Genomic DNA, 16,215 nt, shown 5'->3' with positions numbered 1-16,215 from the left:
TGGGGTGGAGTCTGGGCAACTGAATGAAGCTAGCAGAATGTTTTAATGGCCGGATGCCTTTCCCGTTGCCGATGCGGAGTTTTGTTCGGCAGATACATTCTCATTGTGCCCAGAGAGAGAAATATCTGCGTCTACCTAGGATCGAACTCACAGCCTCCGGATTGTGAGGCGTGAGCTCCACCTTTAGGCCACCGCACCGCTCCTAAAATAATAATCCAGATTGATTCCGTCATAATCCAGGTAAAATGGAGGTTGAACAGATCGGAGACTCTGGTTCTTTTGAGTTGTTCAACCTTCTTGTGACAGATGTTGCTCTAATGTAGTGTTTCTCAACCTCAGCCATTTTATGTGGTGTGGACTACAGCTCCCAGAATTCCCCAGCTAGCATGCTGGCTTTAAAACATGAGGACTTGAACTCCTAACTTCAAGATAGGTGTAGTTCAATTTCAGTTCTGGGCACTCTAAGATGTGCGGACTTCAACTCCCAGAATTCCCCACCCAGCTTGGCTGACTGGGGGATTCTGGGAGTTGAAGTCCGCACATCTTTAAAGAGGTCCAGATGGTCACATGACCCCCCAGGACACTGCAGCCGTCATAGATCCATGCCAGTTGCCAAGCGTCCAAATTTGGATCACGTGACCATGGGGACGTTGCAACGGTCGTAAGTGTGAAAAAGGATCACAAGTCACTTTTTTCAATGCTGGTGTGACCTCGAACGGTCACTAAATGGATAGTTGTACATCGAGGACCAGAACTTTCTTTTGAAGTATCATAAACATTTTAAAATAGTGAGGTTTGCTTCCTCCCAATTGTCTCCGCATCCAGCAAGAAGCATTTTAAGAAATGCATCCGTTTCATCCATTCCTGTCGGCTGCAAGGAGGAACCTGCCTCGTTCATTGGTAGGTAGAAAAATTATTATTATTATTATTATTTATTTGATTTTTATACCGCCCTTCTCCCGAAGGACTCAGGGCGGTGTACAGGCAAAAGTAAAAACAAACAATACAATATACAATTTAAAATACAAGTTAAAAAACTTATTATAATTAGCCTAGAAACTTTAAAATATATAAAAAACTAAAACCCCATTTAAAATTAGTAGTAAGAAATTTAAAATCGATCAAATTATAAAATTTATAAAATTTAAGCCAGCCCCGCGCGAGTAAATTGGGGGGGCGGGGAGCGGAAGAGGGGGCAGGTTTGTGGGTCTGGGGGGCAGAATATGTCTGGGACCCACAAGACGGGTTCATGAAATAGGCTACAACAGTGTTTCTCCATTTTGAGGTGGGTGGACTTCAACTCCCAGAATTCCCTAGCTGGCTGGCTGCGGAATTCTGGGAGTTGAAATCCACCCATCTCAAAGTGGAGAAACACTATGCTAAATCCTAAACCATAGTTTTATGGTGGTTTATGGAAGAAACCCAAATAAGTTTGCCCTTCAGGCTAAGCCATAAGCCGTGATTTACAAACCTAGACAATTTTTATTCTTTGTGCTAAACCATGATTCACTACCGAAATGGGTGTAATCTCTAAACCATAATAAAGATAGTTTGGTTTAAAGCTTATGCTAAAATATGAACCATGATGTATGAGCAAAGGGGCCGTATATTCACTTGACACTGGCTGTAATTCTGATAGCTGGGTTAACATGATTTTACTAACCAATAAGCCATGATTTACAAAGCTCAGTGTTTGGCTTTATTCTTTCTATTAAGCCATGATTTATAGGCTAAAATGGGTGTAATCTCTAAGGGATAATCCAGAATAAAAGGATTCAGACTTCATGCTAAATTATAAACCATGATATATGCATCAAAGTGGCCGTATTCATAGGTGACATTAATCATAATCCAGACGGCTGAATTCACACTGAATACTAAGCCGTAAACTATGATTTATGAAGCCAAATAGCCATTCTCACACTTGATATTGTTGTAATCCAGATCAGGGGTCTCCAACCTTGGTCCCTTTAAGGCTTGTGGACTTCAACACCCAGAGTCCCTCAGCCAGCAAAGCTGGCTGAGGGATTCTGGGAGTTGAAGTCCACAAGTCTTAAAGGGACCAAGGTTGGAGACCCCTGATCCAGATGGCTGGGTGCACATTTCCTACTAACCAATAAGCCGTGATTTACAAACCTAGATTGTTGGCTTTATTCTTTGCCCTGAGCCTTGATTTACGTACCAAAATGCACGTAATCACTAAGCCATAACCTAGATGGGCGGATTCAGACTTTATGCTAAACTACAAACCATGACGCATGAACCAAGGTGGTTGTATACATACCATAATCCAGAAGGCTGGGTTCACACTGGATACTAAACTATAAGCCATGATTTATGAACCAAAATAGCCATGTTCAAAATAGCCAGGGCCGGGATAGCTCAGGCAGTAGAGAAGCCTGTTATTAGAACACAGAGCCTGCAATTACTGCAGGTTCGAGCCCGGCCCAAGGTTGACTCAGCCTTCCATCCTTTATAAGGTAGGTAAAATGAGGACCCAGATTGTTGGGGGGGCAATAAGTTGACTTTGTAAAAAAAAAATATACAAATAGAATGAGACTATTGCCTTATACACTGTAAGCCACCCTGAGTCTTCGGAGAAGGGCGGGATATAAATGTAAACAACAAAAAAAAATGTTCTCACTTAATAGAAAAGAATAGAGCTGGAAGGGATCTCCGAGATCTTCTAGTCCAGCCCCCTGCTCAACCTCCCGCCCCCAGATTGAGCACCTTCGATTTCTGAAAGCAAGCTGTTCCTCTGGCTAATTGTATAATATTAAACCATAATCCACATGGCTGGGTTCGTACATTCTACTGTAAGCCATGATTTACAAGCCGACATGACCGCCTTCACACATTACGCCTGGCCAACGTCAACCAATACAAAGTGGGAACACCCAGCAACTCAAGAGACTTTTGGGGTGCCCTGTCACTTAGCCTCTGCGGGGAAGCCGGCAGAGAGAGGGTGGCCGAGGGCAAGAGGGCTCCGGGTTCTAATCCTGTCCTTCAACTCGCCTTCCAGCCTAGCTGGGATCTCCCGCAGCACTACCATCGTCCTGGCTTACCTCATGGTGGTGACGCAGCTGGGCTGGCTTGAGGCCCTCGAAGCGGTCAAGGCCGTGCGTCCAGTGGCCAACCCCAACCTAGGTTTTCGTCGGCAGCTGGAGGAGTTCGGACGTAGCCGGTCAGTGCAGAAGGTGAGGAATAAGATTAAGGCATCTGTGGCCTTGTAATGGTGCAGCTAGTCCTCAACTTATGACAACTGTCCCTCGATCGTCCGTCGCTAAGCCATGCAGTTGTTAAGTGAATCGCTCACTTTTACCGTTTTTGTGGAGGTTGTTAAGTGAATTGTACAGTTGTTCAGTGAATCCAGCTTCCCCTTAGACTTTGCTGGTCAGAAGGTCGCAAAAGCTTGACCCCGGGACACTGCGACCGTCATAAATATGAGTCACTTTGCCGAGCGTCTGGATTTTGATCACGTGACCATGAGGATGCCGCAACGGTCATAAGTGTGAGTTACCAGGACAGGTACTCCTCAACTTAACAACCGCAATTGAGCCCAATATTCCTCTTGCTAAGCGAGACGTTTGTGAAGTAAGTTTTGCTCCGTGTTACGACTTTTCTTGTCAGCGTCGTTAAGTGAATCACTGCATTTGATCAGTGACTAACACGGTTGTTAAGTGAATCTGGCTTCCCCAATGACCTTGCTTGTCAGCAGGGCGCAAAAGGGGATCACACAGGACCTCGGGACACTGCAACCGTCATACATATGAGTCAGTTGCTAAGTGTCTCAATTTTGATCACGTAAGACGCTGAAAGTTTAGGTCTACAATTAGTTTACCTGGTTGTGTTTCCTGTCCGGTCTTTCAGTACAGGTGGTCCTCGACGTACAACCATTCGCTTAGTGACTGTTCAAAGTTACAAAGGCACCCCAAAAAAGTGATTTATGAGTCCGTTTTTCACACTTACGACCACTGCGGCATCTTTGTGGTCCAAATTCAGATGCTTGGCAACTGACTCGTTTTTATGACGGGCGCAGCTTCCCGGGGGCGGGGGGGGTCCTTTGGTCTTCTTTTGCGGCAAGCAGAGTCAGCAGGAAAGCCCGATTCGCTTAACAACCCTGTTACTAACTCAACAACTGCCGTGACTCACTTAACAACAGTGGCTGGAAAGATCGTAAAACGGAGCAAAATTCGTTTAACCACTGTCTCGCTTAGCAGCGGACATTTTGGGCTCCATGGTGGTCGTAAGTCGAGGTTCTACCCATAAAGCAGGCAGCTCCAAATAAAACCACCCTCGTTGCTTTGGGCTTAAACACAGAGAAGCCCTGGGACCCCCTTCCTCTCCCTGTGACTTGACCCCGTGCCCTGCTGGGGGAGCTTAGCCCACCCACTTGGAGGGCACCAGGTTGGCGAAGGGGTTTCCCTCTTAAGAAGCAATGCTGCTAAGGAACTCGTCAGCAGGCAGGTAGATACCTCACTTCCTGTACCCTGGATGATGATGATGAAGAAGAAGAAGAAGAAGATTGGTCTCTAGCACTGTTTTTCAAACATGGCCACTGTAAGATGTGTGGACTTCAATTCCCAGAATGCCCCAGTCAGACATGCTGGCTGGGCATTCTGGGAATCCACCTCCAACCTCTAACCTTTGGTTGGGGAATTCTGGGGGTTGAAGTCCACCTCCAATCTCTAACCTCTGCCTGGGGAATTCTGGGGGTTGAAGTCCACCTCCAATCCCTAACCTCTAACCTCTGGCTGAGGAATTCTGGGAGCTGAAGTCCATCTCCAATCTCTAACCTCTGCCTGGGGAATTCTGGGGGTTGAAGTCCACTTCCAATCTCTAACCTCTAACCTCTGGCTGAGGAATTCTGGGAGCTGAAGTCCATCTCCAATCTCTAACCTCTGCCTGGGGAATTCTGGGAGTTGAAGTCCATTTCCAATCTCTAACCTCTGCCTGGGGAATTCTGGGGGTTGAAGTCCACCTCCAATCTCTAACCTCTGCCTGGGGAATTCTGGGGGTTGAAGTCCACCTCCAATCTCTAACCTCTGCCTGGGGAATTCTGGGGGTTGAAGTCCACTTCCAATCTCTAACCTCTAACCTCTGGCTGGGGAATTCTGGGAGTTGAAATCCACCTCCAATTTCTAACCTCTAACCTCTGGCTGGGGATTTCTGGGAGTTGAAGTCCACCTCCAATCTCTAACCTCTAACCTCTGCTTGGGGAATTCTGGGAGCTGAAGTCCACCTCCAATCTCTAACCTCTAACCTCTGGCTAGGGAATTCTGGGAGCTGAAGTCCACCTCCAATCTCTAACCTCTGCCTGGGGAATTCTGGGGGTTGAAGTCCACCTCCAATCTCTAACTTCTAACCTCTGGCTGGGGAATTCTGGGGGCTGAGGTCCATTGCCAATCTCTAACCTCTGCCTGGGGAATTCTGGGGGTTGAAGTCCACCTCCAATCTCTAACCTCTGCCTGGGGAATTCTGGGGGTTGAAGTCCCCCTCCAATCTCTAACCTCTAACCTCTGGCTGGGGAATTCTGGGAGCTGAAGTCGACCTCCAATCTCTAACCTCTGCCTGGGGAATTCTGGGGGTTGAAGTCCACTTCCAATCTCTAACCTCTAACCTCTGGCTGGGGAATTCTGGGGGTTGAAGTCCATCTCCAATCTCTAACCTTTAACCTCTGGCTGGGGAATTCTGGGGGTTGAAGTCCACTTCCAATCTCTAACCTCTAACCTCTGGCTGGGGAATTCTGGGAGTTGAGGTCCATCTCCAATCTCTAACCTCTAACCTCTGCCTGGGGAATTCTGGGGGTTGGAGTCCACTTCCAATCTCTAACCTCTAACCTCTGGCTGGGGAATTCTGGGAGTTGAAGTCCACCTCCAATCTCCAATCTCTAACCTCTGCCTGGGGAATTCTGGGGGTTGAAGTCCACTTCCAATCTCTAACCTCTAACCTCTGGCTGGGGAATTCTGGGGGTTGAAGTCCACTTCCAATCTCTAACCTCTAACCTCTGGCTGGGGAATTCTGGGAGTTGAAGTCCATCTCCAATCTCTAACCTCTGCCTGGGGAATTCTGGGGGTTGAAGTCCACTTCCAACCTCTACGTCTAATCTGTCCCATTCTCCTCATTCAGAGGTTGAAACTTGCTGGGAAGGACGGTTAAAAGCCAGATTTGGAATCTGCACCCTGTAAAACGAAAATCGGAAAGTCCCAGTTTTACCCTGGTTTTCCCCCAACTCTCATCCGTTGCCTTGTGTGTCTTTGCCAGATCCGCCAGAAACTTCAGCCCCCGCCCCGAGGAACCCTTTTCAATGACCGCGAAGCTCTCCGAGGTCTTCTGCCCTCTGGACGAAAGCTGGAGCCCCCCAGCCCCGAGCGGCCTTGGCCGGCCCCGGGGCCCAAGACCACCGGCAGCGGGGTCAAACACATGGATTCTTTTCTGATAAGGGTGAAGGATACCTTTTCCTGTTTGCCCAGCTGTCTTAAATGAAACTTTCCAAAGTTTTTTCTGAAAATGCAAGGAGATTCCTATGACGGAGAAGCAAAAGCAGGACCAGACAAGAGGGATCTTATCCGTTGACATCCCTAAGAGGAAACAGAATGGACAGGGCAGAGCTGGAGATGAGGAACTGGAAAACGTTGGCAGTGCCAGGCAAAATTGGCATATTTTCTACTGCTCCCAAATTCCCATTGGAAGGATTTTCAACTCAAAGCACCCTAAAAACAGTGAAATGGGTTTCCAGGATGTACTATTTTTATTTTATTCGAAAAAACGTTAAAATCCAAAATTTTAAAAAAACCAAAGAAAAAAACCGCAATAAAGCATTTAAAAAGTGCACTAAAGAGAAAAAGAAAGCCAAAACATACTGAATATACATTCAATTCAATTCAGTTTATTACAGTCAGAGACCCGAACAAATAAAAAGACTCGGTGAATATTGAATTGAATTAAAACATATATACATATTATCCTGCCTAGTTGAATATTGATTGGTACAATGCTACAATATTGGTTCCCATCCCCTGAGAAACAGCTCCCCCGCCAAAAAAATTTTTTTAAACTAGTAAATCTATTTGCAAATTATTAACCTGCCATCTATAGATTATATTCATGACAAACTAGATAACAGGATAATAATTTAATAAAGAGAAGATTAAAGTTTCAAAACCCTCTGCTAACGAAGTATTGAATTTGTACAATACTGGTATTGTAATTCACTCTTAGAAAATTTACGGTAGCATCTTACCTGTCTCAAGCCAGGAACCTCAGCCAAGATTTGGGAAGGAACTGGAGATCGCTCAGACTGGCAGGGTCACTTTGGCAGGAAAGCAAAACCCCAACTGTTTTTAATAAAAGAAAAGAAAAAAGAGAAACAAACCCAAATTTAACTCAGATGATTTTGTTGCTAGACTGGACACCAATAATGGGTGTTTTCAGGGGTGGATTTCAGAAATTTCTCTGCCTGGTTGCTGGGTGGGCATTTTCGCCCTCCCCAGGCTCCGGAGGCGTTCCTCAAGGCTCTGGGAGGGTGAAAACAGCCTCCCCTGGGCTCCGGAGGCTTTCCTCAAGCCTCTAGGAGGGCGAAATTGGGCTCCCCTGGCCAGAGATGGGCCCATTTCCGGACTTCCAGTAGGCCCGTTTTTCATCCTCCCAGAGCCTCCATGAGGGCCCTGCACTTACCTGGCATCCAAAAAGGACCCCGTGGAGACTCTGCTGGTAGGGGAGGGACCGGGTGGGCGAGGTCAGCGAGTTCTTGTAACTACTGATTTGGCGAACCAGATTAAAATTAGCATCCGGTTCGTCCAAACCGGTCTGAACTGGTTTAATTCCACCCCTGGTGTATTTTCTCCACAGGAGGGGGTCTCCAAACTTAGCAATTTTAAGACTTGTAGACTTCAACTCCCAGAATTTCCTAGGCAGCCATGGGGAATTCTGGGAGTTGGAAGTCTTAAAGCTGCCAAGTTTGAAGACCCCCTAGTCTACAGCTCTATTCAGACAATCTTTAGAATCAGGATTAGCCTTTCATCCAGCAGTTGCATTGCAATCAGGAGCAAAGCTTAGATAGGTTTAGCATTGAGGGGAGGCGTTTTACGGCTTGTCCGGAGAGATTCGTGGATGGGCCAATGTATTGTGCCCGTTCCGAAAATTGGATTACTTCCAAGACCAAATTTAGGGTGGTGGATGATGCCCTCAGCCTTTCTGCTTGCCAATTTCCCCCGGCCAAATTAAAAAGCTGTGTTGTGTCTGCACCCCCCCAAGCCGGGGCCCCTGCCAGAAAGTGACTTGGAAAGTGAGGGGGAAGGGCCATCAGGATTTACCTCGGGAGCACCGGCTTCCCTGGCTCAGCTCCAGGAGCCAGAGGCAGGCCAGATGGAAGAGATAACGAGGCCTCCGTCCCCTGACTCTTTCCTTCCCCCCAGGCCATGCCTCCAGACCCAGCTGATGGCAATCAGGCCTGGCTGGACCCTAGGTTTTGTAGGCAGGAGAGGCGGGAACAACAGAAGCAGGGGTGGGGCAGGCCTAGGAAGTGCTGAGTCATGGAGCCACACCCCACAGGATATAAAAGCAGCAAGGGCTGCTATGCCTCTTTGTAGCAGGAAAATCAACTGCTTAACTAGAGCTGACTCATCGGCATCAAGGGAGATAACAGAGACACTTGGCAGACGCTCGCTAGTTTACTGCCAGAGCTGATAGTGCCGGCTAATTAAGTCATCGCTCGGACTGAGGCGAGGGGGGGACAGAACCAGCTGTTTTATTCGTTCTCAAGTTCCGAAAATTGGCTTTGAAGCCAGGAATAATTTTCGCTTTCTTGACTGCCAATCTCTGTGCCTGCCGCGAGCCTCGTGCCAACAAAGCATAGTTATAGAGACTTAGTGACTAGGATTGGTCACTGTTCCCTCTCATCAGACGTTAACAGATGATAAGGTCACTCTTGTTTAGAACATAAAATCGTAGGGCTGGAAGGGGACCTCAGAGGTCTTCTAGTCCAGCCCCCTGCTCAAGGCAGGAGACCTTATACTGTACCATCCTTAACAGATTAACAGAGTTGGAAGGGACATTGTAGGTCATCTAGTCCAACCCCACCCAACAAATGGGGACATTGTAGATCATCTAGTCCACCCCCACCCCCCAACAAATGGTAGTCCAGTCTATTATCGAAAACCTTTAGTGATGGAGCACCCACAACTTCTGGTGGCGAGTCGTTCCACTGGTTAATTGTTCTCACTGTCAGGAAATTTCTCCTTAGTTCCAGGTTGCTTCTCTCCTTGATGAGTTTCCATCCGTTGCTTCTTCTCCTGCCTTCAGGTGCTTTGGAGAACAGATTGACCCCCTCTTCTTTGTGGCAGCCCTCAGATATTGGAAGACCGCTATCATGTAATGCATCTTCTGAATCAATCATTTAACCAGAATAGAGCTGGAAGGGACATCGGAGGTCTTCTAGTCCAACCCCACCCAACAAATGGGGACATTGTAGGTCATCTAGTCCACCCCCCACCCCCCAACAAATGGTAGTCCAGTCTATTATCGAAAACCTTTAGTGATGGAGCACCCACAACTTCTGGTGGCGAGTCGTTCCACTGGTTAATTGTTCTCACTGTCAGGAAATTTCTCCTTAGTTCCAGGTTGCTTCTCTCCTTGATGAGTTTCCATCCGTTGCTTCTTGTCCTGCCTTCAGGGGCTTTGGAGAACAGATTGACCCCCTCTTCTTTGTGGCAGCCCTCAGATATTGGAAGACCGCTATCATGTAATGCATCTTCTGAATCAATCATTTAACCAGAATAGACCTGGAAGGGACATCGGAGGTCTTCTAGACCAACCCCCTCTTCAAGGAGGATACCCTATACCATTCCAGACAAATGGCTGGCCAGTCTCTTCTTAAAAGCCTCCAGTGATGAAGCTACCTACAACTTCTGGAGGCAAGTCGTTCCACTGGTTAATTGTCCTCACTGCTAGGAAATAATGATCACAGCCTTATTTCTTGCATCGAGAATATTCAGGCGGGGTTTTACACCAGATCAGGAGTAAAATTAAACAACGGTCCTTCTCACATTACATGGGGATGAACCTCTCAGATAAGGTATTCTGGGCAGCGGTTAATTTTAATGCTTCTCTATTTATGCTTTTATCTCATTGTAAGCATACTGTAGCAACCGGTTCGCCCAGCACCGGAAATCTGAGCGTGCGCAAGCTTGCTTCGATCACACGTGGGCCACCTGTGCATGCGTGCGCGATCCCAAAACATGGCAATTCGGCTCACGCGTGCCGTCCGCGCACGCATGTGAGGTCAAACAACACAGCAACTCGCTCTCGCGCACCGTCCACACATTCGTGCGGTGTCAAAAACACACGGGATTGCGATCCCGCAGGTTGCCACTACCGGTTTGTCCAAACTGTCTGAATCCCACCTCTATAATAATAATAATAATATCAGAGTTGGAAGGGACCTTGAAGGCCTTCTAGTCCAACCCCCTGCCCAGGCAGGAAACCCTACACCATTTCAGACAAATGGTTATCCAACGTTTTCTTAAAAACTTCCAGTGTTGGAGGATTCACAATTTCTGCAGGCAAGTTGTTCCACTTATTAATTGTTCTAACTGTCAGGAAATTTCTCCTTAGTTCTAAGTTGCATCTCTCCTTGATTAGTTTCCACCCGTTGCTTCTTGTTCTACCCTCAGGTGTTTTGGAGAATAGTTTGACTCCCTCTTCTTTGGGGCAGCCCCTCAAATATTGGAAGACTGCTATCATGTCACCCCGAGTCCTCCTTTTCATTAAACTAGACCTATCCAATCCCTGCATCCATTCTTTGTATATTTTAGCCTCCAATCCCCTAATCTTCTTTGTTGCTCTTCTCTGCACTCTTTCTAGAGTCCTCCGATTGTAAGCCACCCAGAGTCACTCTGGAGAGTGAAACGGGTGGCGGATAAAATTCATAAATAAAGAAAATATTTATGCCTTTATTAATACTGCCCTATTGCAGCCCAGTTGTCCAGGAGACAGTCTGTCGCTGATCCAGACAAATGTCTGGAGTCTAGAGAGATCCATGACAAGGCAGGCTTGACCGTCGATGAGATCATCTTGCGCACCGATGATCTTGTAACCGTGTCATTGCACAACCCGGTTGAACCTGGTTTGCTCGTGACCAGGAGAGTCCACCAATGGTTGGCTGACATGATAGACCTCAACAGCTGCCTTCACACAACACCGTCAGTCATGTTCAGCTAAAGATCTGAGAGTTGAGTTTGCAGGACACACTGACTCCTGAGAAAGTATCCTCAGACAGTCTGGGGAGTTCCAGGGATTTATTTTATGTCACTGGTAGTCCTCGACTTATGACCACCATTGATGATGCTAAATGAGACAGTTCAGTGAATTTTGCCCCATTTTATGACCGTTCTTTTCCACCGTCGTTAAGCGAATCACGGCAGTTGTTAACTTAGGAATGTGGTTGTAAAGCTTCCCCGTCGACTTTGCTTGTCTGAAGGTCGCAAAAGGAGGATCACGTGACCCCCCCCTCCCTGGGGACATTGCGACCGTCGTAAATATGAGTCCGTTGCCAAGCTCCTGAATTTTGATCACGTGACCACGGAGTCCTGCAATGGTCGTAAGTTTGAGAACGATCGGAAGTCACTTTTTCCAGCGCTGTTGTAAGTTTGAACGGTCACTAAATGAACTGTCGTAAAATGAGGACTATTTATAGTCAGCGTGGCTCTGATGCTAGAAGACATCTTCAAAACCTGGAAATTCATAAAAGCTTGGTAAGGCAGAACATCGCGATACCAAAAGAAGCAACCCTTATCCATCAAACCACGATTCCTGGGCTATTGCAGCCTCTCTATTAAGCCAGAATGGATGATGAGAGAGTGGATTTTCTCTGATACACAACGCCTTACATTGCAATTAAAATGATAAGAGGGGTAAATAGCAGCGCAAGTTGTTATTCGTTTATTCAGTTGACACCTTGGTGACAAGCAGCAAGATAAACACTCAACCGGCAGCCAAGATACAAGCTAAACAATGATTAAAATAACCATCTCACCGGCTTTGACTGACATTCTGCCCCCCTCCCGCCCTCCCCCACCCCTGCACGCAGGAACACAACCACATCTTTTTTTTTTTAATTGAAAAAGTTTTAACAAACAAAAACCTTGATGAACGTATCTTTTCTTTTATGTACACTGAGAGTATATGCACCAAGACAAATTCCTTGTGTGTCCAATCACACTTGGCCAATAAAAATTCAATTCTATTCTATTCTATTTTTTCCCCTTTTCCCCCCTCCCCCCCTCCCGCAACCCCCCCTTCCTCCCCCTCCCCCGCTTCCCGGGTCAATCAGAAGGTATTGTTATACATAAACCAAACACAGAATAAAATTTTCCCTTCTAATCCAATTAACCTCATCCAAGTCTTTTCATTTCCTAACCCCCCCATTATATAAAATAATACATCCTAATTATTCAAAGGCAATCTGATATCCCTTAATCTGATATCTGTTTTGTAAATAATCAATCCATTTTTTTCCATTCAATTAAATATCTTTCCTGCGTATTGTCTTTCAAAAAGGCTGAGATTTTAGCCATCTCAGCCAAGTTAGTGACTTTCAATATCCATTCTTCTATTGTAGGTATCTCTTCTTTCTTCCAGTATTGTCCAATCAATAGTCTTGCTGCTGTTATTAAATTCAGAATCAATTTAGTCTCAATCCCTGTACAATCCGTTATAATTCCCAAAAGGAAAAATTGCGGCAGGAACTTTATCTTCTTCTTCAGGACATTTTGAATAATCCACCAAATTCTTATCCAAAAGGCCTTGATTTTCTTGCAAGTCCAAAACACAACCACATCTTGACAGCTTTGCAAAAGGCAGGCAGGCAGGCAGGGTGGGTATGGGGGTAGGATGGGATCAAATTCATGGGGTGTGTGTGTGTGTGAGAATGACATTTCAAAGAACTAGCAGCCCAAGAGAAGAACGTGTATTTCCTGGTTCCTGCAAGATTATTTCATTTCATTTTATATTTATTTATTTTATTTTTGTTTTAGCTTATTAGTTTATATGTTATATTTTAGTTTATTATTTTAATTTATTATTGTATTGCGTTTTATAGTTTATTTTTTATTTTATTGTATTTTGTTGTATTGTATTTTTATTTTATTTTAGTATTGTATTTTATTGTGTTTTATATTTTATTTATTTCATTTTATTATTTTATTGTATTGTATTGTTTATTTTATTTTATTTATTTCATTTTATTATTTTATTTTATTGTATTTTTATTTTATCTTATTTAGTTGATTATTGTGTTGTGTTGTATTGTATATTTTATTTATTTCATGTTATTTTATTTTATTTTATTGTTTATTTATTATTTTATTATTTTATTGTATTTTTTTATTTTATCTTATTTTAGTTTATTATTGTATTGTATTGTATTCTATATTTTATTTATTTCATTTCATTATTTTTTTTATTGTTTATTTTATTTTATTTATTTTATTTTATTTCATTTTATTATTTTATTTTATTGTATTATTTTTTATTTTGTTGTATTTTATATTTTAGTTTATTTTAGTTTATTATTGTATTGTATTTTATATTTTAGTTTATTTATTATTTTATTTTATTTTTCTTGTCTTTATTAATCTACAAGTAACTGAAAGCACTGAATAGACTCTTTCCTGCTCCTATTTTCCCCTCAACAACCCTGTGAGGTGGGCTGGGTTGAGAGAGAGAGGGGGACTGGCCCAAAGTCACCCAGCTGGTTTTTGTGCAGAAGGCAGGACTAGAACTCACCATCTCCTGGTGATTGGGCCAAAGTTTCCCAACTGGCTTTCATACTAAGACGGGACAAGAACTTGATGGGCCTCTGCGGCTCAGACTGGTATTAACAGCAGCTGCCTGCAATTACTGCAGGTTCAAGTCCCACCAGGCCCAAGGTTGACTCAGCCTTCCATCCATTATAAGGTAGGTAAAATGAGGACCCAGATTGTTGGGGGCAATAAGTTGACTTTGTAAATATACAAATAGAATGAGACTATTGCCTTATACATTGTAAGCCGCCCTGAGTCTTTGGAGAAGGGCGAGATATAAATGCAAATTAAAAAAAACAAAAAACTCACCATCTCCCATTTTCTAACTTTGTGTCTTTACCACTGAACCAGGAAACAGGTGCCCCTATCCAGAGTACACGGGAGTTGGGTGATCAATACATTTAAATAATATCATCAATCATCTTTTAAATTGACCTTGGCTCCTGGTAAACTCACAGATATTTTGTCAATGGCAATATGGACATGATTTGCCACTATCATCATCCAGGCTGTTTTCCCCTTCTCTGGAATCTCTTAGTGGCCTCCTATCCAAGCATTAACTCAGACACATTTTACTTAGCTTTGCTCCATATCAGACAAGGAAACCTAATGCAGTACACCAAATGCAGAAGAGACCCCAAGTGGACAACTAATTTTCTTCCTTCCTTCCTTCCTTCCTTCCTCCCTCCCTCCCTCCCTCCCTCCCTCCCTCCCTCCCTCCCTCCCTCCCTCCCTCTCTCCTTCTTTCTTTTTCTTTCTCTTCTTTCTTGTTTTCTTCCTCTCCTCTCTCCTCTCTCCTCCCCTCTCTTCTTTTTCTCTTCTTTCCTTCCTTACCATCTTTTTTCTTTCTTTTTCTCTTTCTTTCCTTCCTTTCTTCTTTCCTTCCTTCCTTCCTTCCTTCCTTCCTTCCTTTCTCTTCCTTTCCTGTTTCCTTCGTCTCCTCTCTCCTCCCCTCCTTTCTTTTCCTCTTCTTTCCTTCCTTCTTTCTTTCTCTCTCTCTCTTACTTTCTTTCTCTTTCTTTCTTTCTTTCTCTCTCTCTCTCTTTCTTTCTTTCTTTCTACCTTTCTTTCCTTATTCAATTTATTATGCTGACCATCTCACAGTTGCAGCAACTCTGGGCCAACCAGCTGTTGTTGGACAGCCCAGGACCAAAGATCAAAGACTTAAGTTCAGTTGGCACAACATAGCTAACCAGATGTGTTCCGAGAACATATGGCAAGCTGAGTTTTTTCAGGATTTTCCTGGTTATTTTTTGCTTCTTAATAAAGGAAATCCAACAACAACAACAAAAAGCAGAAGCAAAGAGCAAACCACCCACAACTCTGGGCACTGATCAGCATTTAAATTTACTACTGTAAATAATAATAACAACAATAACAACAACAACAACAACAACAACAATAATAATAGCAACAACAACAACCAGTCAATGATATTTTTGATGCATTTTTGAATGTTCAGTTGACTGAGTTTCATGTTTAATGAATAAAGTAAATAATATAATAATAATAATAAGAAGAAGAAGAAGAAGAGGAGGAGGAGGAGGAGGAGGAGGAGGAGGAGGAAAGGAAGAGAAGAGAAGAGAAGAGAAGAAGTGGAGGAGTTGGAAAGAGGAGGAGGGGAGAGGAGGAAGAAAGAGGAGGACGAGGACGAGGAGGAGGAGGAGGAGGAGAAGAAGAAGAAGAAGAAGAAGAAGAAGAAGAAGAAGAAGAAGAAGAAGAAGAAGAAGAAGAAGAAGAAGAAGAAGGTGGAAGTTAAAACGAACTCTCAAGAGTTGTTTGCTCAGATGGGTAGCTATAGAAATCAATCAAACAAACAAACAAACAAGATATGATTTATGAAAAGATTTTTTTTTAATGTTTCAAAAAGCAAAACAAACCCAGAAAATATTTTTTTTAAAACCGTACAAAGCACTTTGTAAAAAAACTCACTTCCACTTTCTCTTTACCCCTTTCTCCAAAATGCGCTTGGCTACAATCAACCTCAGCTAAACAACTCTAACCCACTTGATTAATTTAGAATTCAGTGCATTGTGTAAACGCACCAAAGAGGTTAACCGAAGTCAAGGGTCCTGCGCAAACGCAGTCTAAGGTTTAACAAGGGCGGGCGGGAGTTTTCCTTGACGGCTTCCCTCCAACTGACTCAAAGAAAGCTGGAAGGCTTGTCCTCCACAATTGGACCGTGGCCTTCACACACAGTGTGAAGGACTTGGTGGCCTGGAAGCACCATCACGCAGGGTGGCCTGCTTCATCTCAATGCCTTAAATAAGCCCCGGTAGCTTTAACCAGAGGGGGCCAGCAACATAAAAGAGGCTGGTTCTATATATTTTGGGGGTGACGCAGATACAGTATCCTGAGAGCGTATGCACCAAGACAAATTCCTTGTGTGTCCAATCACACTTGGCCAATAAAA

The 16,215-nt window shown here is 44.3% G+C and overlaps 1 protein-coding gene across 3 annotated transcripts in view; it reads left to right on the top strand.

Moving 5' to 3' along the window:
• LOC131194619 (dual specificity protein phosphatase 15-like) overlaps positions 1 to 7,324 on the top strand; it is a 67,032-nt gene extending 59,708 nt beyond the window's left edge. For all 3 annotated transcript variants that reach the window (XM_058175818.1, XM_058175816.1, XM_058175817.1), the window contains 3 exons: positions 826 to 900; positions 3,023 to 3,197; positions 6,265 to 7,324. In XM_058175818.1, coding sequence (XP_058031801.1) covers positions 826 to 900; positions 3,023 to 3,197; positions 6,265 to 6,486 — 472 coding nt within the window. In that variant the 3' untranslated portion in view covers positions 6,487 to 7,324. The remainder of the gene's footprint in view (positions 1 to 825; positions 901 to 3,022; positions 3,198 to 6,264) is intronic.
• The last annotated feature ends 8,891 nt before the right edge of the window (positions 7,325 to 16,215 follow it).

This window comes from Ahaetulla prasina, chromosome 3 (assembly GCF_028640845.1).
Source record: "Ahaetulla prasina isolate Xishuangbanna chromosome 3, ASM2864084v1, whole genome shotgun sequence".
NCBI classification, from domain to species: Eukaryota; Metazoa; Chordata; class Lepidosauria; order Squamata; family Colubridae; genus Ahaetulla; species Ahaetulla prasina.
Note: the sequence above shows the minus strand (reverse complement) of the source record. Positions and strands in the feature narration are given on the sequence as shown.